The 27,205-nt window shown below is 34.6% G+C and overlaps 1 protein-coding gene across 2 annotated transcripts in view; it reads left to right on the top strand.

Moving 5' to 3' along the window:
* The window catches only part of LOC107046657 (decaprenyl-diphosphate synthase subunit 1), a 57,825-nt gene that overhangs the window by 10,840 nt on the left and 19,780 nt on the right, over positions 1-27,205 (top strand). Inside the window, exons 2-4 of one of the 2 annotated variants that reach the window (XM_015269318.2) lie at positions 18,396-18,545; positions 20,581-20,714; positions 22,786-22,927. In XM_015269318.2, coding sequence (XP_015124804.1) covers positions 18,396-18,545; positions 20,581-20,714; positions 22,786-22,927 — 426 coding nt within the window. Of the gene's footprint in view, positions 1-18,392; positions 18,546-20,580; positions 20,715-22,785; positions 22,928-27,205 lie in introns of both variants that reach the window. The other variant, XM_015269317.2, reaches the window with a different exon arrangement.

The following is a 27,205-nucleotide window of genomic DNA, read 5'->3' as shown; positions in this document are numbered from 1 at the left end:
TTCAACTCAGTGCGAGGTACTCAAGGCTAGGGAGGTCGGAGTACTCTTGATTGTGGTTATTTTTAGAATTTACACGTCACGTACTCATTCTTATCGTACGGGGTTTCTGAAGCTCTATTCTCAATCATTTTTATGTTCTTCCTTAAACACGAACTCAAATGGGTGGACTTGCTATGCGAGTCAGTATATTGTTGGGACATTGTATTCTTCGCAAGAGAAGAGAATGAAAGACTAGACGAAGATTACGAAAAAAAATCAGTCGGTGATATTAAAAAATATACTTTGACTTTGACTTCAATATATTTTGACTTTCTCCTCAATAAATTTTTTTTCACTTTTTCCACATACTTTTGAGAGTTCTGAATAGCCCGTCGCTTAAATAGTTGGAATCAACGTTCACCCGGCAAAAAAATTCGATTTTGGCGAAAGTCGGCTTTCCCCCTGGAAAACGGAAAATCTGACCCTTTGAAAATCTGAAAAAAAAACTTTTTCAGTTTTCACTTTTTCCACATACTTTTAAGAGATCTGAATAGTCGGTCGATTAAATAGTTGGAATCAACGTTCACCCGTCTAAAAAATTCGATTTTGGCAAAAGTCGACTTTCCCCTGGAAAAACGGAAAATCTGACCCTTTCAAAATCAGAAAAAAAAAACTTTTTCAGTTTTCACTTTTTCCACATACTTTTGAGAGTTCTGAATAGCTCGCCGTTTAGATAGTTAGAATCAACGTTCACCTGGCTAAAAAAATCGATTTTGGCGAAAGTCGACTTCCCCCTGGAAAAACGGAAAATCTGACCCTTTAAAAATCGGAAAAAAAAACTTTTTCAGTTTTCACTTTTTCCACATACTTTTGAGAGTTCTGCATAGCCCGTCGCTTAAATAGTTGGAATTAACGTTCACCCGGCTTAAAAATTCGATTTTGGTGAAAGTCGACTTTCCCCCTGGAAAAACCGAAATTCTGACCCTTCGGCTCCGGGTGAAAAAAATTTTTTTTCAGTTTTCACTTTTTCCACATACTTTTGAGAGTTCTGCATAGCCCGTCGCTTAAATAGTTGGAATCAACGTTTCCCCGGCTAAAAAATTAGATTTTGGCGAAAATCGACTTTCACCCTGACCCTTGACCCACGTGAAAATGAACATTTTTTTTTCGTCTTTTCTGTCACCTCCGAGGGTTTCGTTGGCATCAGGGGGTGAACAAATACAGAATCAACGTTCACTATTTTTTATTTAAATACCGCCTGCAAACGGGGAGATGAGGGTGGCTAGAATATATTCTGCAATCCTCTCTCCTCGTTGGCTACAAATTTCAACCCTCCACATACATGCCTTCCCCTGCACCCCCTTGTGAAATCCTGAGGTCTCGGTAGCATAGAGGGGGACTTCTCAGGGCCGAAAAGGACTGAGGATTCGAAAGGTCTCCGAAAAAGTACGTCGCAGAATTTATCAGGACTTACCAGATCAATCTAGGTCTGGAGAGATCTTGAAAGACCTGTGTACGTCCAGTCAGAACCAAATCCTCGACTCGAGCAAGTGATCAAAAAATATAATTATTTTACCCTTATTAAGGACACGGAGAGCTTCTAGTGGCATTAACTGGGACCCTGACAGTATCGTTTTCATTTCTCGAACTATTTTTCCACCAGGTACATCAGGAAGCAGGTACTAATTCGACTGTTACTCAAACCCAAGCATTTCTCACTTCTGTTCAGAATGTTAGCATCGAAAAACAGTAATTTAGGGGCCACGGTCATTTTGAAGACTGTTTCCCTTTGAAGTAACGCCCGACTTTCTTCGGATTCGTGTCCAATTCACTCGAAGGTTCATTACAATGTAGTAAAAAAGATATGCTAGCAGCATTCCTTCAAATACTCTGTTTCTGTTTGTCGTTCGTATTATCTTCAAAATGATTTAACGTACTTACAGAGTTTTAACTGCTTGTTTCTCCACATTTTCGGACAATATCGACTTTCTAACGCGAGTGATCTCCGATGCCTGACGTAAATTCTCTGACACACTTATTATTCATTCATGAATTCTCGGAAAAATGTGATCTTTGTGTGTGGGAAATATATGAGTGATGGTGGTCATCAATGGGTTGAGAATCGAATCCAGAGACTGGAATGATTGTTTCAATCGGGATATCTGATGTCGGGGGTATCGATCGTCTTAGAAAGCTGAGGGTGAAGTCCGTAAATTCCTGTCGACCCTTTTTCCATGAAATAACCGGTCCTGTGACAATTTTAGAAGTACTTATGATCTTAATTATCTGGTAATCATTCAAATCTACTTCAATTTCTCCAGCAGATTTCTTTGCCGGAATTTTATCTGCATTTTTTGTTAGAAAACCCATTTATGATGCCAATTATGTCTAATTGAGAATTCAATTAGAAATTAGAACGGTAAAATTCAACGGAAAAATTTTGTTAATCAGCAAAAAAGAATAGGGATTATCTACTACTATTTTAATTAGTTTAAATGCGCTTATAATTGAGCGTGCAATATTGAAACAAAAAATTGTTAGTCGACAAAAAACAATGGGAAGAGAAATGGATTCATTTGAGGACCTCCAACTGTCTTTTACAATTTCAAATATAAAAAGATGTTTCAGAAAAATTTGAAAAAATTCATGGATTCAAAAATTATTTGATTGAACATTGTCTTTTTATGAATAAATGAAGAGAATATTCAAAAATTTTAGAAACCATATCTTTTCTGGCATGCAACCAGAAACGGATTTGCAATTTTTCAATTATTCTATAAATCTTCCTCGAAACGAAGACTTCATCTAGACCTTTGAAGTTTGAATAATAGAATATTATTCAACATAACATTAGACACTCTGAGAAAATATAATTGTTCTATACCCTTTGTTACAAAAAACACTGACCATAAATGCATTAAGGAGATAAGTTAATACCTGAAAGATTGTCAACTGCAGATATAAATCAATTAAGGTAAACAAGAGAATGTAATATAGCATACCCAATGCGAATGGCAGTGTAAATGACTCACTATATGGGTTACATCACTCTAAAACAATAACGAAAAAATATATAAAACACAACTTGGATTTTCCAGATTTCTATTATATTTACTGAAACGCAGGTTTTCTATTGATTTTTTTTACTAAAACTGCTAATGTTGTAATGACAAAATTTCCCGCAATTCCAATGGAACTGAATAAAGATGGACTTCCAAAAAATGCGCGGAGAATTTCAGCCAAAAATGTTTAACCTCAATGAAAAATTTAGCCGAAAAAAAATTAGCAGCGAAGCGGTAACACGTTTTTAATGAATATCTCGGAATCTAAGGTAGATTGCAAAATTTTTGTTATGACCTCTTTTGGAGAGCGAATTTAGAGCTACGAAAAAGGTAATTACAAAAATTTGGCTGTCTCCCTTAGATTCGGAGATATTCCTCAAAAACTCAGCTGAGAGTTGAGTCGACTTGAACGGTTTTACCGATTCGCTACTGAATCATGTCCGACGAATCGACCAAAAATTATAAAAATATTTGTAACAACAAAATTGGCGTAAAAGTTGTAAAGCAGAGAGGAGGTGGAGAGATCGTGAGAGTGACCTTGATTCAGAGTTGACTTTGGTTATAGCTCTTGAAGTGTTGGTAGCATCTCCTTTGCGCTGTGGTAAACGACAAGGAGGCAAGACTAGGGTGCTGTGGAGGGGGGAGAGGGTTACTTGGACGAGTCGGTATGTGGGTCGACGGTGCGCGGCGGCCGGACACTCAGAGAAAGTATATGTTTTCCCTTTCCGAAAGAGACGAGAGTGGCCGCGATGAGCACTCCTCGGCCAATCGTATCGATTCATTATCGCAGTCCACTTGAAAATTTTTCGGCAATTTTTAGCTGCGGTCGCATTAACCAGCCGCTGACGCTTTTTTTTTGGTTGACTGAACTTGCCGTTTTGTTTCTAACGACTGATTATTTGCGTTCATGGATGATGTGAGGGAATCGTCCCATTTTAGGGATGAGATTATTTGGGAATATATTTGGAAAAAAAAGTTTTAGGGTAGTTCTTCAGAAAATCTGGTTTTTTATTTTAATTGAGATAAAGTCTTTTAAAACATAGTAATTATACTTGTGATTTGTTATTTATTTATTAAAGCGCCACAATGAAAAAACAAATTATGTTTGCCAAAGAACCATTTTTTGGGAGAAATTATTTTTTAAACGTTTTTCTCCAGGTCAATCCAAATATCATAATTATGCTGAATTATGGAATGATTATGCTACATATGACCTTGAATGAACTTTTATTGAACGCCAATTTACAGTTAATTACATATTTAGCATTATTTAGTACTGAATATTTGTTTTAATAAAAAGAATCAAGTAAATTGAAAAATCTCACTTTTCTGCAGCTCAAAAACTTGGAATTTCCTTGAATTTTCAAGGAAATCTCAAATTTTATGGTTTTTCTCCCCCTAAGTCGCATTCAATGTCACTCTCCTGAAAATTCCTAATCAATGAAATTTCAATTCTTTCCTGACAGTGTCATCTGTTTTCCTAACAAATCCAGAGATTTGCAAAACAATTGTCACATAAATTCAAATATTAAATAGAGTTATGCAATGACTTTTCGAATGACTGATTTCGAAAGAAAAAGTTTCTAGACCTTTTTGCGACTGCTGAAATTAGCGCAAGAAAAATCCTCGATCCCTCTAAAACCAATCATAAACAAGAGAATTTCCTCATCGATTCCTTCTTTCTACCTCCAAATTGCAAAGCAAACAAAGATGTTGAAAAAATTTTATCGGAAGATTGTTGAAACGCATCTCCGTAATTCCCTCTTGAATAAAAAAAATAGTTGGACTTAAGAGACTAACCCAATGAACCCAATGAACCGAAAACGCAGCGATCGATTGAGCAATGGAGTGAATGCCTCCCCCCCCCTGTTAATTTCGGCTAAGATCCCTTCAGATCCTTATTGTCGAGAAAATTCCTCAATCAGGAATGGCTTTGCTCACTGAGAATGCCTATTACCAACTATAACACTCCGAAGAAACTGCGACGGTTCAGCCTATACCTTTCTACTCGTGAAAACCCACCGGAGAAATTCCCCCCTCTCCCCCTGCGCATTCCGCTGTGCCAAGGCGTTCCAGTAAATAGCGAGAGCGAACGGTTATTTTTCTACTCCTCCATTCGATCCTTATCACTGTGAATGCAAGAAATCAGAGGTGAGCGGAGAGATGTAAACAAATCTGTCGGTTTGCACATCAACGATGAAAATTCATTCCGTGCAGAGTTGAGGTTATTATCCCCCTGAACTGACTGAGCTAGCGTCGCGCCGTCCCTTTTCGAATTTTTCTTTTTGCAATGAAATGAGAGTCAATAAAAATCTGGAAAATCACAATGGAGGATAAAAAATGCTGAAAAAGTCGAATCGCTTGGAGTTTCAGTGTTTAACCTGTAAAAATCTGATTGAAGAACGAAATCGAATTAGCAGAACGGAAAAAACATTCTGGTTTGTAGAGACGTAAAGTACTAGATTCCAGTGGAATTCCGCCAAGAATCAGAGAAAAAGTTGTAGTTCTCGGCTATTTTTACTGAAATCCAGTACCAATTGTACTTAAATTAAAGCACTTTCATCCTGGAGTCCATTATTTTGGCTTCTTAAAATAAGAACCGATGGGTATTGCGAAGCGGACGAAAACTGGGGTGCTTAGACGATTCTAAAGATAAAAATGAAAAATGAATTTCAACAAACTGTTGGTGAAACTTAACAACTAATATATTAATTTCGAATTCTTAATAACGAAACGATCCCACAATCATTGGTATCTTGATAATCAATCAATGTATCGGCTAGAAGATATCGCCATAATCTACACATTGTTGTTGAATTTGATCCATCAAAAAAATTGACGAACATTGATCGAAAATTTAACAGATGATTGTCGAATGAAATTACAAAATCTTTTCTCAATTTTAATAAGTTAGTTGTTAAAGTTCACCTACTAGTTGTTGAAATTCACCAAATAATTTTCTCCATCTATACTCATGTAAATTTGCATTAATTGAAAAATTTAGGTCATGCGTCACTGAATATTAATATTTTCCCTGAAACTTGAGGTAAATTGAGGAATTCTCATCATCCTACTGCTCAAAAATTTGAAACATCATCGATCAAACATAAAGAAATTCCCGAAATGAGCATTCCACCACGCGAGTACGTGTCGTTGTCACCCAAAATTCACCACGCAATCTCATTTAAAAATTTCATGATTGAAAATTGAAAAAACGGTAGAACACATATCGCCCAAGTGAGTGAGTGGAGTCGACGGAGAGCCTTACACGAAATTACACAAGAAATCAAAGGTGATACGCGTTGATTGTCCGTTAAAAAATCAGACATCGATGGCGAGATTGCTGTTGTCATCTTTCTCGTCTCGATTCCCTCGATTCCGTCTGGGGTGTTATGCAACTTACGTAAAGGTCGACCGCTCGGGATACAACGACCGATTGCTCCGAGTCTACTCGAATAGACTTGCTTGTGTCTCACGATGTTTATTTCAGAGCGGCGAGATAACAGGAATTTAAATAAGAATGTTGAAACAACAAGAAACTAAAATCGAAATTCTAGGGAATCCCCTAAATTATTTTTGCAATCATTTTTTTTTATTGCAAGATGAATCCATTTGCATAATTCATTTTGCATTAACTTTACGTGATACAACAGGAGATACGAGTGAATGTGAATATTAATTCATGTTCTCTGAACACGAGTTATTGTCTGAAAAAAATTGACGCCGATAATTTTTTTGAACTATTTAAACCAAAAGTTTGCAAAATAATGATTGAATGATTTTTATTTGATTTTTTTTTTATGGCTGCTGATGAAATTAGCTGGGGAGAAATCATTGAATGAATGCGCTAGTTTTTCGTAATATCCCATTGGAATTTAAATGAGGAATTGAAAAATACGAGTTCGAGGTGTCAAGTTTGAATCTCAACTCAGGTGCACGAGTTTTACTTTCTCCGTTTCGCGCCCCGGTTGATCCGACGCAGATATTCAAATCCAGTGTATCTGTGGTACTTATCTACAACGAACTTAGTCTTGATGGGTTTGTAATTGAGTGAATGGACGATTTTTACCGCTTTTTTCTTCATAAAATTTACATTATGTATGATTTTGTCATGCGTTGAATTTTCCGTTTTATGCGCTGTAACACATTTTTGACTGGAACTTCCGGCACACTTCTTCGACTTTTTCATCACGTTATTGTGCCGGTGAAATTTACGGGAATTTCGTCATTGAAATTTCAAAATTTTATGGAAAAATCAATGGAAATGGCAAATATTAGTCCAATTATTCCATACAATTCCGGAAAAAGTCTCCATTTTTATAGTTGTGTCAAGGAAGTTCATCCGACAAAAGTACATTTCTCTTAGTCTACACATTCCAGTGAATTTACACCAGACAGTTTGACGACGCGTTTCCTCATATTTGAATAGATAAAAAATCTTGTAATCAGTCTCGAGCGGTTTGGGATAACTCCTCGCAATAAATTTCGCAAGTCGGTGTCGTTGATTATGTGCAGACACCACGGAATTTCAGCTCTTGCGAATTCCATCGATATCCCTCCACACGTAAGAGGAAAGGACACATGCCTCCTTTCGACCTTGAACTTCTTTGGGCTCTAAAATCAAAATTTCAGTCTCACACGTCTTCCTCGCCTTTTATTCATTCTCCCCAACATAAACCGAATTCATTATAATGGAAATCACCATCTATTGTATAAATTCCTAATTGAATTGGGGCTATAATTTTGTGCTTGAGTGAAAAAAATCAAAATTGCAGAGAGCAGTAATAAATTATCATGGGGAAATGCGAATAAATAGAATCGCATTGAATATTTATGTTATTTGCGATAAAAAGTGAAACATGAAGCACACACTCGACACCTGTGCCCCGCGGGTGGACCACTTTCACATTCTTTCGCCTTCTCCGTCCAACTCGTCGCACTTTAAAATAAGAGGAGAAAAAAAAATAAGTAAGAAGTTCTCCTCAGCGTCATTACCAATCCTCGTTAATTTTATACCCAATATTTGACCCACTGACGCTGGGTTTCAAGTGAAACCAGAGGAGGCGGATGAAATACTCATGTGCCCACTCAGCCAAAAATCTAACTAGGACTTAACTCATTTATCAAATATTACGTTTTCACTTTTGATGATTCAGTCTCGTTGAGTCAGATACTGGTAATATTTTCCGGCTGGAATTTCCTATGCATTTGATTCTTTATTTGTTAATTGATATTTTTTTTTTTAGAAAATCCAACAGCCTAGGCCAATTATATATATACAATGTACGGTAGTCACATTTCTCTTCACAGGCATTTGACGAAATGTCGTCACTGGTTTTTTCATTTTTTTTGTATCTTTGTTGAGAATTTTTATTAAGTGTCAAAATTTTATAATTGAAAATTGCCAATTCGATGAGAACATCAATGGTTGAGGTAATAGAAAACAGGAAACTTCCAGTAAATATTTTCGTGAAGTCTCTATTTATTGACAATCCAGCCTAATTAGTTACTAAATATTCATTCAACAGTCCAGATTTTGTTTTCAGCTGTCCGTTCATTTGATGAGACGTGTTATTACGTGACACCTCATCAATGAATTTGGTTCAGGGCAATCAGTCAAAATAGGAATAAATCAAAAGAATTATTAAAGTCTACTATCAATCATGATAGATTGTAAATTGCATCTGTCATCAGTGTATTATCGTATTATAAAATGATCTAATTCACTCTGACAACTTCTCGTGAATATATTTGATTCTGTCATTGACCTAGTGCTGTGGGATCCACGATTATGGAAATTAAATGAAATGGAATAGTTGATCACTTTCGAAATATTTCGATGTAAACTAACCTCAGGACAACCCTGAATTTTTTCCGTGAGATGAATGAATACTCTATTGCTGAATACTCATATTTTGATCGAAAATTCAAGTATACCTCGGGGAGTTCTCATTTTCCTTCTGTTCAAAAATTTAATATTCGCCTGAATTTTGAGTAAAATTTGAAGTTTCATGATTTTTTCATCACTTGTGCATAAAGTGAAATTTTCCGCACGATCCGCGTGCGACAAATCCCACTTTCCACACATTGTAATGAAAAATTGGGCGTTGACACTCGTGGGACAATTGTTTTTTGACCCTTGAGAGGGTAGCACTCGCCTTTAGCGCCACCTCTCACGGATCAAAAAATAATTTTACGCACTCGTATCGAAATATACTATTTCCCTCCGGAATCCAGTTTAATTGAAAATTTATAATTTGATGAAAAAATCAATGTAAATTGTAAATTGTAAATCAGGAAAATTCAGATAAATTTCTACATCAATTAAAAATTCAATGCAATTTGATATTAAATATTCATGTTGCACTGAAAATTCTCCCAAATTGTGGAATCTGCATTTTTTCTACTTAAAAAATTTGGAACGAAGTCCAGTTTTCAGCACAACTTAAAATGTCCATCAAATTTCTTTCTTTTTCCAACAGTCTAGATTTTGTTTTCAACTTCCATGTTATTTGATGAGGCGGGCAGATATTACGTGACACCTCATCAATGAATTTGGTCCATAGCAATAAGGCAAAATAGGAATAAATACAAAAAATAGTTAAAGTCTACTATCACGACAGATTGTAAATTGAACCTGTGAGGAGTATATTATCGCATTATACAATAATCTGATTCATTCTGACGACTTCTCGAGGATATATTTGATTGATTGGCCTGGTGATGTCGGGTCCATTACTATTAATTATGAAAATGAAATGAAATGGAATCACCTTGTTGATCACCTTCAATTCAAACTTACCTCATGACGGCCATGAACTTTTCACAATTCTGAATTTCATCTGTTCAATTTTGAATCTCTACCTGTTTGCTTAGTGCCACATATTACATGCTACCATAACCCTGACCATAGAGATTAGACGATTGAATGAACTCTCCTAGCCAGGCATTTAGCGAAACAGTGTTAACAAGTTTTTGAGTCATGTTGATTACCGCAACTGAAGAAATCTTTCAGCTGTGGGCAATCAATGGGAAAGGCTAAGAATTTATGAAAGAATTTACATCTGATGTCACTCTATTTAGGCCACTACAAAGGTTCCGCCGAGGGGCTACTCGCTATATGATTGACTGACATCGTGACTTCCCAATGAAGTTAATTCAATACAATTGCAGCGTTGATCCGAATGACTTTGAAAACTTCTGATTCTATTACTTAAAATTTCACGCGACCTGATTTCGTAACTGCAATTGACTTCTGTAGATCTAATGGATTTGCAGAAAAAATATACCAATTTCTCACCAAAAAAAGCTTTTATGCAGAGGTTGTCAAGTTTTGGTGGAAACTTCCTCTATTGTTTACGACCAAATTAATTCTCCGTCAAAGGAGTGAAATTACCTCAGGTTCCGAAATCCGTTAGGTCGGAACAAAAACATCAGTCATATGGTGTCAAATTTCCTTGTGGTAAATTAGAGGTATATTTCAACCTGTCATCTGTCATTTTATAATTGACTACTTTGATCTAATCTGTTGTAATCTGATGTAATGTACATTTTTCCCCGTCTTATCTCAATTTCAACATAGGCATTGTTCTATAAGAATGACCTAATGCTTCACAATTATGAATCAATAGCAGTCATTTACTCATTTCTGAGTGGCTAGACTTATGGTCCAATACATAGATTAAATCTGAAGTTCAGATGGGGTCACGATATCATATGTCGAGACTAGTCAGCTGATTTTGTGGTCTTTCTCTTCAACGGTTTCTAAGTTCTATCGTCCAATTACTTTTCGTTTAATGTCCATTCGTCCAACGATGCTTTTAGCCTGTTTTCTTTTCGGCTGATCACTTTTTGGTCCATTTCTAGTTGATTGAAGGTTCATCTAATTATAAAATGGATTCAGATTAATAAAATCGTATAATTTATTCATAAACCGATTCATATTTGACATTTTAATATTTTGCTTCCTTCTTATCTGTTTTTTTCTGCAGTTCTTTCTGTCTATTATCTTTCTTGTTTACATCTTGGTTACTGTTCATAGCAATCTAGAGTACAAAGTGTCTATTCTTTTTTTTATACCAATTTATTTTTATTCTCTATTAATCACTGGTTTTTTTTATTGACTTATCGTGTGCATTAAAATTTTATGTGGACAAATTGGACGAAGTCATTTTGCGCGAAAAGTTATTAAACGTATGATTTTTCGACCAAATACATCCTATTCTCGTCAACCCATCAAGAAAATCCTCGTGTGAATCTTCTTTCTTGGCAGAAGTGATTTTTCCTCCCAATATGCAGATAAAGACTTCAATTTGTATCATAAAAATTTTCAATCCTCCAATTAGGTCATGTCATGTTCCCCCTTCAAATGTTTTGTATGACTCACCAAACTCCGAAAGCGTCATAAGACGCGAAAAATATTATAGAGTTTCCATTTACCGTTCTGGAAATTTGATAGACACTCATTGGTATTACAAAATTACTTCAATAACGAAGCAATGATAAATCGAACTGTGCATTCACTTGCCTTGGTAACGAATGACTTCAGAAAAAAATCTCAAGAATTGATTTTATAACTGAATGGATCTCATAAATTCTCTTCAATCTTCATTGAAATGAGCTAACTCTCAACAGGATTTCAAAATCGACTGAATGCTGACGCTATTCATCACCGAATTGCGAAAAAAAAGAGGAAAAGAAGCAACAATGTCATTTGTTCAGAAAATCTTTTCAATCTTCATCAAGATGACTTGACATTGAACATAATTTCCAAATCGACATGCTACGGACGCTGTCCATTACTAAAACTGCTAGAAGGAAAGGAACAAAACGTATGGACTCATAAAAGGTCAATCGAACGTTCGTAATTCCTTTTATTATCAAATAATAATTGATTTGATAACTGGATGATAAGAAAATCTTTTCAATTTTCATCAGAATGATTCAACATCCAACAAGATTCCAACAAATTTTTTTTATAGCAATAAAATCGCCATAAATAGAATGAAAACGAACAATTAGTGTAATTCATTAAAAAAAACAAAACATTGACTCATAAGTGGTCAATAGAACTTTTGTAATTCTTTTTATTGTCAAAGGACGGCTGATTTTATAACCGGATGGAAATTAAACATCGACTACTAGCCGACGTTCTTCATTACTTCAATCGTAGGAAACAGACATAAAAGAATCAATCGACGTCATTTATTTTCTAAAAAATAAAACAAAGTATATAACTTGTAAGTGGTCAATAGAATATTTATAATTCTTTTTATTATCAAAGTACAGTTCATTTTATAACCAGATGAAAATTAAAAATCTACTTCTCACCGACGTTCTTTATTACTAAAATTGCAGCGAATGGACATAAAAGAAACAATTGACGCAATTTGTTTCTTAAAAAAACAAAGCATTAACTCATAACTGGTCAATAAAACGTTGGCAATTCCTTCTGTTACCAAACAATAGATTTTATAACTCAATAAATTTCGAAAAATATCATCAATCCTCATCGAAATATTTCAACATTCACCGAGATTTCAAAATAGACTCGTTACAGATGCTATTCATCACTAAACAAGTAGTGGAAAACATTCGGGATTCGTAAATCCAAAAAAAACTGTCAATCGTCATCAAAATGATTCATTAATATTTCAATATCTGCTTGTTGCAGAGGCTGTTCACCATTAAATTCACTGGGAATACAAAAAACGAAAAGGAACAATTGACGCAATTTAAAAAAGAGACATTGACTCACATGTGATCAACGGAACATTCACAATTCCTTTCATCATCGTTAAAATTGTTGTTAAAACGTAACAAACGTGACTTTGTTGAAAACTATCGGCTGCTCTCAATAAAAAATGATTGTGTTACATGCACTTGTCCTACACTCGCAGTTTAACCCCCTTTCGACGCTCAATGTCCTTGAGCGAGACACAGTAAAATACCTCAGCACGTATACTAAATCCAAAGTAAAAGTACCTGTCGTTCGCTGTTGAACTTGCTTTCGCGGCATTTAATAGTCTATTTTTCCCTCTCGTAACTAACCTCTACGATTATGATCGCCAGATGCATATGTATATTCTCAGCTTAGCTCAAACTGGTTTGATTTTGCTCGATGAAAATTACACGCCACGCATGAGCACACATCTGACACGGTCATTGCTCAATGCACTGACGTCCTCCCTGCTCATTTTACTTTATTATGCTGTAGTCACTGAATTTAACGACACTTTTAATTTCGCGCGGAGGGTATTTACGGTGTAATGGGGGTGGCTATATTACCTATGTACGTGAGTGTAAACAGCGAATTTTGTTCGGAGTCCGTAATTTTTAGTGGACTCCGAATGAGCGAAAAAGTTTTTTGATAAATATGTTTTCGCTTGTATCGAGAAACTCAAGGCTCGAAAATTGAAGTAGCAAGAAGAAAATATCTCACAGTGAGAAAAAAAAAACTTTTGTTAAGAAATTTTGGATTTGTCCCAAAGACGAGGCTAATGTGCTTAGGACAGGAAAGGGATTGCTCAAAGCAAGTCTAGTTGAATCAATTTATTCAATAGTTTTTAAGTCTCAACTACCAAAGATTTTAATGCAAAAACTATTTGACTTGATGGGCACACATTAATTAACTCACAAATAAATTTCATTAAATAAAATAAATATTGTTATTTTGAATAACAATGTTTGTATCCCCTTCGTGGGTCGAATAAAACAGAAAATAAGACATTTGATTGACAAAAAATCTAATGAATTCCAAATTTAAAGTACAATTTAGGATTTTTTTTCATCAAGGAATGTCGAATTCTCTCTTCGATTTTATTTTATTTATTTCGCTGCCTCTCACAGGCAATCATCTGGCAATTACACGGTCGTTACGTGATGGTTTTAGTTCTCTAGGTATATGGTAACTCAGTGCGAGCCGGGGTTCTTCAGGAATTGCAAGGTCACAGGTGGATAATTGACTCACACGACTGATGTGTGGAGTTTACGGGGTTTTTCTAAGGTGTTCTCGTTTCTTTAATCTACGCGAAGGGAGACAGTTATTTTGCGAATATCTCTGAAAGTAGTGGAATTATCGGAAGACTTTTTTTGTGATTTGTAAAATTTCCTACGAAGAAACTTTCTGATGAACTTATCCAAGTCCCTTCTTTTCCGGATGTTTTCTGAATATTTAGAATTCAGTATTCGAACCGCGCAATTTGATTCTCCATTGTGAACCGTTAGAAAAAATTCTAGAAATATCTAAGAAATGGGGAAGTAGTTTTTGGAGAATATTTATTAGGCATTATTCATAAACAATTAATTTTTTACATTGAGGTATTGGAAAATAGAAAATTTTTTCAATTAATTCCTGTACATTTATTTTTTAATCTCCTGTTACTTGCACACATGGGTCGATTGGACCCACAATTTTTGTCAAATGTCTCCTCTTTCTAAAAGCACATTTTTCGACAGAATTTTACGTATGAAAAAATTCAATAGAAAACCTAGCGAATTCGCTAGAAAATTCTATTGGAATTCTTTAGGAATTCTATGGGGTTTCTATAGGGTTTCTATTGGAATTCTATTGAAAAATTTCATTTGTTTTTTGCGCTGATTCTTTTTCTATAAGAATTCTTGAGCATCAATTTTCTGCGCTTTTTCCGCTCGGATTCTGCAATGCAAAACAGAACAAAATCCAGTGGAAACAATTTAGAAAATAAGTGCCCAATAATTCTAATAGAAAAAATCAAAGAGAAAAATTCAAACAGAAATTCGAAATCTATTGACTTTTTCTTATTAAATATCCAATAGAATCAGCGCAAAAAAGAAATAGAATTTTTCAATAAAATTCCAATAGATATCCTATAGAAATCTCATAGAATTCCTATAGAATTTTAATGGCATTTTCTAGCGAATTCGCTAGGTTTTCTATTGAATTTTTTCATGCGTTCATATGAAATTGAATATTTTGGTCTCTCATTACGACATTAAAAGAAATTAAATTGTATTTGACGGCTCAAGATCTATCACTGGGAGATAATTATTTCGCAGTAGCAACAATCATTGGGAAAAAATTAGAGCCGAGTCAATTGACCCACTGTGCAGGTCATAGGTTAATGTTTGCTCTAACGAAATTCCCTAAATAAGTTTCTCTGAACCTCATTTTTTCTAAAATACTTTCATAATAGTTTGATCGAACCCTCTCCAATACTCCAATCACTTCTCCATTACGAGAATCTCATTAATTGGTTTTAATAAAAAAAAATTCCTCAAAGTAGGAAATTCCGAGAATTGATAAAATCGAGCTTCCAATGTTTACATCTCTAAAATGCCGAAGATTCTTGACCTCCCACTGAGAAATCATCCGTGAAAGATTTATTAACGCTCAGGTAATCAACTTACCGCACACACCTTCTCTCCTCTGACTCTCTCGGAATCTCCATTACAAAACGCACGATGATGCATTGGAAAGTGAGGAAAAAAAAATGATCAATAAATTGAGTAAAAATGTAGAAATATAAAGGGGAGACCGTTGGATGATAAAATGCGGTCGACGGTATATCACAATGACTCTTGGAGTGGATTGTAATAGATGAAAAGTTGCAGTGATGATCAAGCAAGTGAATAAGTCGAGGACGTGGTCAGACACGGATGTCTAATCCGCTAGAAACTGATAACTCATGAATAAAATTCACTTTTTCAACGGAGATTTCAGAACAATTAGTAAATTAATTTTTATTAAACTGTAAACTTCTAAATAATTGAAACAAGTGGGCAATTACTCTTGTATTGTATATAGTGTAGTTATTTTTTTGCTACTAAATGGTTATTTTGCACATCATTTCCTTCTATCATGGATAATTCGTTATTTATTTCATTTCATTAAATTGAATAAGATTGTTATTAATTGCTAATGTTATCAGTATCATTATTCTTATTATCCTTTTTTTCTAAACAACCGATTGTCTTTTTTACAGTTCTATCTCTCCCCTCAGCCCTTCGATAAAATGTTGATAGAAACATTTTATTTATACATACTTGAGTGAATTTGAAACATCACATTTGAAGAAGCCATCAGAAAACTTACTTTCAGGGAAATTCACGGAAAATTCAAAATTTTCATCAATCATAAAAATCAAACACGTAGGAAAAAATCGTATAGAATCTTTCTATACGGACTGTGTATAGCATTTCTATAGGTTTTTCGTATATGATATTCGGATATTTCTATACGAAAATTTCCTATACGGTTCATTTCTATACGAATTTCTACACGAATTCGTATAGAAATAATCCGTATAGGGAATTTTTGTATAGAAATATCCGAATATCATATACGAAAAACCTATAGAAATTCTATACGCAAATCGTATAGAAACTTTCTATACGATTTTTTCATACGTGAATCAACCAATATAGCTATCATAACCATCTTTTAACTTGGACTTGATGGCATTAAAACAAACATTTAGAGCTATGATTGAATTCATTTGAACATGATATTCAAAGATATCCCCGGAATTCTGATTTTCAAAAAATACAAAATTTTTGAAAATTTAGAATAAATCAAAATAACGATTATTGCGATCGCCTTCATCTTCGAACTCGGTCAAAGGCACATTCAAACAAATTTTTTAAGCCGTCATTCAATCAATTCAGAACATTTTTTCTAGTTATCGTGGGACAACCGATTTTCAAAACAATTAAAAAATTGAAAAAACCTAATTGATGAATTAAATTTTAATTAATGCCGATCGGAAACAGTCATAATTATTGATGATTAATTGATCAATTAATGATTCATCCACTCAGCGAATTTTTATTCCTTCTTTCTCAACATTTTTATTTATTCACTATCCCCATAAACAATCGGGTGTGGCTCCCCTACTTGAATGAATCAAACCAGTGCCACCATTGACACAGCCTTCTATTTACACATGTAAAAAAACCCGTGGAATGCCCATCGAATATTCGACTCAAGAGGCATTCCAAGGGTAGAAACCCAAGTGCCAATCGCTGAAGTGTAATTATCGCCTTTTAAAATTGGCCATCACTACTCATTCGTATTCGCTATTTTATCTTAAGTGCGGAATAAATATGCACGCACTGTGCGTGATGAAATAATGCAGTTGACAATTTTTTTTTGTTGGAAAACCACCGGTTATTTGAATGAATAGAGTAAGATGGTGGAACGAATACTCGTTACTCTGGTGATTTGACACGTTTCTTGATTATTCGTAGGCACGAGTGGAGTTTTCGTTTGTACTTGCTAGGGGAGGACCTCAATTATTATCGATGTTATCGTAAAAAGATGAGAAAAAAACAAAAAACAAGACAAAACTCACCATCAAATATGAAATAATTGGGATGAAAAAATGAAAGTCAATGTTTAGTTTTTGCGCAATTTATTTGTTGAATATGGAATTTTGTCAGTTATAAAAAAATTAACTTATCAAATAATTTTTAATTATTCTATTGTAGAAATATGTTCAAAGGGACAAAGGAGAACTGTCAAAGGGCTTTTTGTACAGAAAAGAAGTCTCTGAAGTCAAGATTTTTTTCTCGATGGAATGACTTTTATTTGAATGGAATAAATAGGTTTATTCGAATAGTTCGGAGTAAAAAATTTCATTACAACTTGAATATCATTTGATTTGATTTTTTTACATCAGCTATTTCTTTTCGGAATAAATCAATTTCTAAAAAAAAACTATTTATTGAATATGACACAATTGTACTGAGAGAATCAAAGCAATGGTTGTTTTTGTTTAATTATTTGTTTGAATATGGAATTATTAAGCTGATGGTATTTGTGATCTATTTTTCTTAAAATTCTGTCGATGATAAAAAAATGAAATTATCAGATAATTATTAATTATTTCATTATGCAAATATGGTCGAAGACACAAGGTGTAGAGGGAAATTCCAAGGGGCCCTTTTGCACACAGAAAACAATCTCTGAATTTAAAACTTTTTTTCTTGATTAAATAAACTTTACTTGAATGAAATGAATAGGTTTATTTGCATAGTTCGTAAAAAACTTCCAGACTTGAATTTAATTTTTATTTTTTAACCTTTTTGTTCACATCAAATAGCTATTTTTTACCTTTTAGGAATAACCAAATATTCCTCACCCTAAATAAATAAATTCTTCACTCTTTTACTTTAAATGATTTTCTTCGAACGCTTAAATCATTTCACATAATTACCAACTTTGAATTGAAATAAATACATGTGATTCTGCATTTCCACCTCAAACATTGTGGGAATGGCCAGAGAAAATTGCATCATTCCTCCGGATGAGTCGCCAAAATCATGAGAAACCACGAAACATCACGTAAAAAAAATCCCAATTGTTTGTTTCAGCAGCAGCACCCAGCCCGCGGAGAGAGAATGGGAAAATGTCGATCGATGAGCTCAATGCAGACACAACAGCCCGGTTCCCTCCCCGAACTGCACGTAGACCCTTATCGACTCCTCGAGGACGATCTCAAGGACGTCTACGATGACATACGACAGGTGAGTCAACTCCTCAGCGCCAATAGCCACTCATAGACAGCAAAAAATGCCTCCTGAATCGCAAGCAATATGCGCCCGAGAGTTTTCACGAACTCTCATTCTCAGCGAAAGCCAGGACCAACACATCTAAACACTAGTGTGCATGAAAATACGCTTGAACTTTTACTCACGGTCGTCCGATCGTTCACGCGTGGAGAATCGGTAGCGTAGAAAGCATATACTCTGTCTGTTAGGCGTTAGAGTCACGCAAGGAGTCACTGTCCGACGGCCCTGACCTCCTCCTCGCCCCGCCACACAGCCGATCGTTCTCGATTCCATTTTTTTTTCTCCGATTCTATTTGCGGCGATTGAAAATCGGTGGAGATTTATTGAACTGTCTGGGGTTTATTCAGCACTTGGGCACATCGTTAGGAATGATCTTAGTTTTTTCGGGCGGTGAGTGGAAATCGGCCAGTCATTACTTGATGCTTGGTTAATTGGACGTTTTAATGATTTATAAAGTCCAGGGCTCATTGTTTTTTCATCGGAGATTTGTTATTATGGGGGTATTTTTTTTATTAGGCACTAGTTAAGGCGCCGAGAACAAAGGGGAGGGAAAATTATCCGGAGAATTACGGCGAATTTTACGTGATGGGGATTTTATGCATCTTTTTAAGATTTTGGCTATTGGCTATTGGCTGTTTATTAAGACTTCAGGCGACAGCCCATCGCAGTCTGCCAGAAAGTATATAAATATGAATGTACAACTTTTCTTCCCACGAAAATCAATCAATCAATTAAATGTGGATATATATATAAAAAAAAATAACAATAAAAATAAAAATAACAGGGAAAATATTTGCAATACATAGTGTCTCTGAATTTAATACACAATGTCTCTAAATTTGACTATTGTCAAGATGTTATGCATCTTTTCAAGATTTTGTGAAATATTTTAGGTATCTTAAGTCGGAAAGTAGGCGATCTAATTTTCTAAAATGTCTCGTAACATCAATTCATAATTAATTTTGAGTAACAAAAGATTTATGAATATGAGTAGATTAATTTTTTGCGTATGGAAAAATATCAACTCAAAAACGAAAATGTTTGCATATGAAAAATCTAGAAGTTCTGAACCTCAGAATCGAGATTTCCTCAATATAAAAAGAAAATTTGACTTCAGGGGAGACTACTATGAGTTTTAAAAGTCGCGGGCTGTTGGAATGTGATTTCTCATACATTGAAGATCGATTATATATGTTTAAAAACGAATAATTAGTGCAAAAAATTAATTGTTTATTGTTCGTTTGTTTTGAAAAAATGTGTGCAATAACAATTACGAATTAGTTTTTTAAAATTGAACTCCTGCACAGCAATTTTCTTAGGTACAACCAAATTTTCCTTATTTCAAATAAAAACTTTATTCGAAGAGAAAAAATTTATAAGCAAACACGTTAAGAAAATTCAATTCACCAGGAAAAGTTCTTGAATTCGATTTAAGGGAAAAAAGTAATTGGAATTTCAAGATTCTCTCAGCCTCACGTGACCCTATATTACTCAACATTTTGAAATTACTCTATTTTCCTGTCAAGTTCTGCATTGAATTCTCCATTTTTTTCAATTCTCAACGCACAATAAATAAAATCTCACGTGTAAATTCTTTGAAAAGACACATTCTCTGGCATTGCGCCCAGACTTTCCAGAATGCACCACACGAGCTGCATTCAAATGACCCAGCGTCTTAGATTTCATTTTTGTCCCGACTGAAATAAAATTATGACTAGAATGGCAGAAGAATTCGAGGAGGAGGAATCCCTCCGTTTCAAAGGAATCCTTGCGCAAAAAAAATCCCTCAACGTCTCCCAAAAACCGAGAAGAATGAACAAACGACCTCTGCAAAACGCAATGCACAATTTTACGGAGTGACAGACTGGAAAATCGTCCAATTCTCCCAGGGTTTTACCCATGAAATTGAGTCAAGGTCGAGCTTGACATTAATTTGTTCAATAGAATTGTCTCCTCATGGCTCAACACCACTTTTCTGTTCTTATCGAAGGAACTCATCATGAACACGAATGTTGAGGAGCTGAAGACAATCGCAACGTACTACTTCGATGGACAGGGAAAGGCGCTCCGGCCGATGGTTGCCATACTCATGGCGCGAGCTATCAATTACCACAAGGAAAGAAAGTGAGTTTTATTGCTACCAATACTGTTTTAGAGCCTTTTTAATTTGATTTTCGTCGATTCCCTCCGGCGTTATTTTAATTTTCCCGAGACCATTGAAGTTAGTGACTTATTTGAATAGTTCTTAGTATTGAATCCGAATGAATTGAACTTACTCCGCACATCATGCGCTGTTAGAAAATTGCCTCTACAATTTCAAGTAAAACAAGTGGGAAATTATTTTCGTCGCAACATAGTCAATATATTTTCGCGAATAAATTAGCAATTTTATTCGGAATGGAATAAATTTAATTCAATGATTCATTGGATTCAGTACTGCCCCAAAGTAGGAAGTCAACATTGTTTCAACGTTAAAATTTTTTACCTTCCCCTGAATATTCAAAATAATTTTTTTCAATAACAGATGATGCCATCAATCTCATGACCGAACATATACGGAGAGAAATGTTGAATAAAAATTACTAGAAACGCGTGTATAATTTTACTAGATACGAAAGGTACACGGAGAAAATTATTTGGTGAAGTTATCAACAACTATTTGTTGAAATTTACTAACTAATCAGTGAAATTTCGCTTTCGAATGGAATAAATTGAATTCAATGATTCACTGAATTCAATATTGCCCCAACGTAGGAAGTCAACATTGTCTCAACGTTAAATTTTTTTACCTGTCCCTGAATATTGGTTTCAAAATAAATTTTTTCAACAACAGATGATGCAATCAATCTCATGACCGAATATATAAGGAGAGAAAAGTTGAAAAAAAAATTACTAGAAACTCGTGTATAATTTTACGATATATGAAAGGTACGCGGAGACAATCATTTGGTGAATTTATCAACAACTATTTGTTGAAATTTACCAACTAGTCAGTGAAATTTAACGACTAATTAATTAAAAGTCAGAAAAGATTTTTTAATTTCATTCGACAACCGTTTGTTAAATTTTCGATAAATGTTTCGGTAGGGTTTGGTAGGGTTTTTTCCTGGCTCCGATATGAAGGACATGGGGACGGACGAAAGTGAAATTTTACCGTACCCCATTTGGTAAAGAATATCATTCTCCGTCACAGAAAAATTCCTCCACATATGGGAATGATTACGCAATTTTGAGCAATCATTCACAGCCATGGAATAATTTTTGATAGCATGAATAGTAAATAATGAATAGTAAATTATACAGTTTCAGCGCAAATTACCCTGACACAAAAATAAGGAATTTCAGATTTGACGAATATAAAGCTTCGTCGGAAGCAAAATCTTGAAATTTTGAACGACGAGTGATTTACATGAAGTTTGTATGTGTCGTTACTGACAAATCAATTAATTTCTCGAATATAGGAGGAAGTTGCAATTTACATATCCACATGACAATGAAAACTATTGAAGATGGTTAAAATTCAAGCAGAAATTGTTATGAACGTCAAATCTATTGAAAATTCGAGTGAATGCGACTCACATTTTTCATAACGAGTTTAGAAATTCGATGTTGTCATTGAAATATCAATGGCCACTCAACATGAAAAACTCATAACCCTTCTTTAAGGGGGTACCAAGGTGAAATTTGAAAGTCTTCGGGTGATGAAAATAGCTATCGAGTGACTCTATGTATCACCTAAACAAGTAAAAAACATTTCGGATCCAATCCAATTTCCAAGGTTTATCGAAAAATTTGCTACGGTTTTCTAGGCGACTTTTCTCTTCGTTCATTATCATAAAAATTTCACCTTAATATACCCCCTCGAATTTTCAACGTAAATAACAAATTCTATGAACGACTTGGTCTTAAATTTAATTCAAATGCACAATATGGAGAATTCAAATGTAGGTATCACTTGCACTTGAAAAAATTACTAATAGTGTGATGCCAGATTCTCATTCAATTTTTTACAGAGAAAAGTGAGATCTATAAAGAAGGGATGAATGAAGATTTCCCTATGTTAAATTCTGATATTCATAAAAAATTGTACCGCCGGTCCTGGGTATTTGCATGCCAGACAAAATTCACTGTTTCGCATACCCTGTGCTGCACTTCAGTACTATTTCGATAAGATTCCTCGAATTATTGTTTTCAGCGGTCTCTTAGCGACACAACGACAGGTAGCGATGATTGCTGAGATGATACACAGTGCTTCCCTCATTCACGACGATGTCATAGATCAGTCGGATTTCCGTCGTGGAAAGCCTTCTGTCAATGTCTTGTGGAGTCAAAAAAAGGTAAGAGACGATTTTTTTATTTTTGGGAATTTTGGGATTTTTGGATGCGAACGTTTGCAATTGTGCAATTATAATCGTTTGTTTTTACTGTAGGAATGGAAAATTCCCTTTGCATTAAGATCAATTGTTTACATTTCCTCGGTAAATTTCAGATTCCATTCATTAAAAAATAACTGAGTTTGGCAGAAACCGGGACAGTGGCAATTACTTGAATTCTAATACAAATAAAATGTTGGAAAATGATTTTCCCCTGAATATATAAGTTTCAGCGGTATTAACAAAACCATTTATGAATTTATTTCAAATAATTCATCTCCGGATTTCTAAAGATTAGTGCTGTAAATAAATTTTCATTTGCGCTTGTAAATTTCTAGCAGAACATTTTTCCACTCTCTTGGATATTGAGAGGCGTAATGAATTAACGAATGACCATTCGATTCCAAATAAACCACGGGAACTTTCTTTATCTAATTTAAAAAAGAAATTTCCAATTCTGCTTCTTTGCTTAATGAATTTAAGTTTGATGAATGAATCTCCTGTAAATGTCAGTGGAGGACAAGACAAATTAGGAGAGGCATAATTATATTCCAATGAAATTAGTTCAGTAAGACAAAGGTGAAACAACAAGAAACCACTAATCGATGTCGACATCTCATTAAACCTTCAACGGTCTAGATAGTAGATGAGTCTTGAAAGCGAATTTATTGAGAATGAATGCATCATAGTGCAGCATTATTGTGCATTTCAATTGAATGAAAAATTTGCTTAAACACTCAGACATTTCTTAACCCCCGCCTACCCGTCGCGTATTAATTCCCAATGAAAATATTACTAAAATGAATGGAGGAAATTTAAATAAAGACTTCTATAATATTTCATTCAAATGCATTATTTTTCCGGGGTCACTCCTGAAGTTATTTTCGTCAACACTGAACTTTAAACTTTCTCTAAAAATATTTTCCAACGTTCAGTTGGACAAAAAATTTATTTAAATATTTAAAGACATCGAAAAAAAACACTCTTTTTAATTTTTCCGATTAGCCAGTCAATTGAAATTGAAGAAAAACGACGCGCGCAGGGTCTCCCTCAAAGGGTGACCAATCTAGGGTTAATAGAGAAGTTTTAAATAAAGGCTTGCATTTCATTCAAATGCATCACTTTTTCTAGGGGCACTCCACCCGCTGTTATTTTCAGAAAAATCGAGCTTTAAACTACAAAGCTTCCGTTTCCGTAATAAAATCCGTGAATACGGCAATGCCGGAAGTCAAATAGTGGCATCACGTAGGTAAAACGTGAAGGCGCGTTACCTAAACCCATATAACTCGAATAGTTTTTGCCACACGATCGATGGAAACTCGAACTCTCTATGTGGAATGCGACATGAGGTTCAATAAAGGAGGCCAATGGGATTCAGGAGATCCACGTGCATACACTTTCGCATTATAAATAAAATACATAATGCGAATCCTGTAACTCATTGAAATAACAACCTATGACCTTTTCACTTTTTCCCCCATGTTTTGTCCATTGAAATTCTGCAATTTGTGGGAGTTTCTTTTCTTCACTCCTTCACTTTTGGTTTTGCAAATTCTTTGGAATTCATTTCATTCATTCATGCACGTCTTGGGAATGACAAAGAGTTGCCATTCATGAGAGGATTCATTCATTCAGGAAGCGCAATGGGAGGTTTAATCGACTCGACATCTGTATTCATCGGTTCGGAGATATTATTTTATGAGCATTGTCTGTTATTCGGTTAGGGACTCGTGACGTCGAGTTGTGACAGGTGTGCAATTCTCATAAATTGAAGATCGATTATTCATGTTTAAAAATGAATGCTCCGTCAATGTGTTCTTTCTATGCTATAAACCTAGGGAGTTCTATCAGATCGAATTATTGTCGTACAATAGATTGAATTTTTTCCTGCCAACAGATCGAATTTCTCGAGGGATATTTCTGACGGTCACGACGAAAATTTAATTTTTGTGAGAGACTTTGAATTTACTTTTATCAAGTTGGTTAATTTCGCTCGAGTCAGTCTGTTCCATTCCGTCAGATATTCTCACGTGTAACATATAGTTGTTTGGGAAAGCAGATTTTCACTCTCAGTGCAGTATTGTTCCTTCATTAGTTGAACAATTTAATGCTGAAATGGCCTTAAATCAGTTCAAAGGTGAAAGGTGCCTTATTAATAAAAATTTTATGCTATTGATGTTTTTCTTAGATAGTAAGACCGTTGAGACACCGGTTTGATCGGACACCGTTTGATCGAAACGATAATCAGTGATTTTAGGAGAAAATATCCGGAGACCCTCCCTTCTAGAATTTTTTTGAGCTATATTAGGTGGTAATTCAGTGTTGAAATATGTTATCAAATTCCAGAGTTTTTCTCGTGGAATATTGTAATTAGAAGATGAATACCTGATTACCAGACATTTCATGTTTGATGTTAACTTGGTTTGTGTGACATGACTCTGATAAATACGAACTTGATACAATGTACAGTTCATCATCTGGGATTCGCTTCAGCTCAAAATTATGAATAAATTCTCTTTATAACAAGACATGTTTTTTAATTATTCTAATACACTTGCTATGGTAAAATTTTACTTCCATTCGTCCTCACAATCTTCAGATGGGTTCAAGAAAAAAATAACCTACCCGTGTGGAAAATTATACTGTACAGGAGTATAATTTTTACATCCATCGATGCGTTTTTTCTCAACAGAATGAATCGTAAAATATTCTCCACAAACAGGTATTTTTTCATTGAATTATATTTCGCTCGACGATTACCTTTCGTTCAGTAAAATTTGCCACGATTTTCTAGGTAATTTTTATCCAATTTTTCTCCTTGAAGTCTCGAATTATTTTGGCGATCAGCTAATTTAGGTAAAAATGTCACGAAACCTTTTCTTGCTGAAAATTCTTGATACAAAAAAAATACGTCTCCTGATATTATCCCCTAGAATTGCAAAGATAATTGAACAGTTCAATACTTAATTCAACAATTAATGTATAATGAAAGTAAAAACAGTATTTAATTTCCACTTGATTTGTCACTTCCTTTTTGGAATTATTCTCCTCGATAGTGAATGCTGCATAAATGTTGAATATTCATTGGAATTATAAAACAAGAGTGATAAGTCAATCCCAATTATTTCGTAATTCCAGAATTAGCTTGGCGATCAGGGATTTTTGGACGAAATCTCAAGGGACCTTTTCGTTACATTAATCATGTCTCTTGACATTTTTCCCTGAAAATAGTAATAGTCACAATAATTTAGTATTGAAATGTCTTTCTATCACATTCCACATCATTATTTCTCTTAAAACCACTCAATTATGAAAGAAAATTATCAAATACTTCATGTTCACAACTTCAGCTTGATTTGTGACTCCAATGTTAGACGAAAACAATATTTCCAGACTTATTGAGAGTCCCTTTTCTTTTCATCCGATAATTTCTACTTCTGATGAATATAAACTTGTATCAATGAATGATCGCTCATTTGCCATTCGTTCCAACCCAGAATTGTCAATCAATTTTTATTCATAAAAGAAGTCATGTAGTCTTTCAATGATTCCAATCAACTCATTTACACTTGAGTTCCAGTGGTGCCGAAGTCCCTGTGGTCTCTGTGCCACAGGGCGTGCGGTGTTTAACCAATTAATTAGCGAATTATCAATCTACAGGAATCCGGATAATCTCACAATTAATCCGGATAACGTCATAATTCTTGGATTATCTTGATCATCAGTGATTTCAGAAAGAAACATCTAGAGAACTTTCCTTCTAGAAAATTCCTTGAGCTACATTAGATAATTAAATGTTGAAATATCTTTCGGTTAAATTTCCTTTAATGTTTTCCCGAAGACCACCCAATTACAAGATGAAAGCGTGATTACCAAAGATTCCATATTCAACTCAAACTTGATGGGTGATTTCACTCCTGAATTCTTCCTCCAGATTGAAAACAAATCTCAGTCAATTTTCGATGGTCTTTTCGTCTCGTCTTTGATTAATACGTTCACAATACAATTAATTATTTCCTTCAACTAAAAATTATCAATTTATTTTCTTTCACCATTTTTGTCAATGATTCCAATGAATTTATTTGCATTTGAATAGCAGTCGATATCCTTGTTGCATGCTCTGTCAGAGAGCGTTTAATACTAAAATTATTGAATTATTCCGAATTTCTGAATTTGTGCATTGATGATTATTTATTTGTTTCCCTGAAAGATGACATTTAGCATCTTGCTTTCCATATAATT

The sequence above is a fragment of the Diachasma alloeum genome, unplaced genomic scaffold (assembly GCF_001412515.2).
Source record: "Diachasma alloeum isolate Michigan unplaced genomic scaffold, Dall2.0 Dall_scaffold_01668, whole genome shotgun sequence".
Classification (NCBI taxonomy): Eukaryota; Metazoa; Arthropoda; class Insecta; order Hymenoptera; family Braconidae; genus Diachasma; species Diachasma alloeum.
The sequence above is the reverse complement of the archived record's forward strand: the minus strand, read 5'-3'. Positions and strand labels throughout refer to the sequence as shown.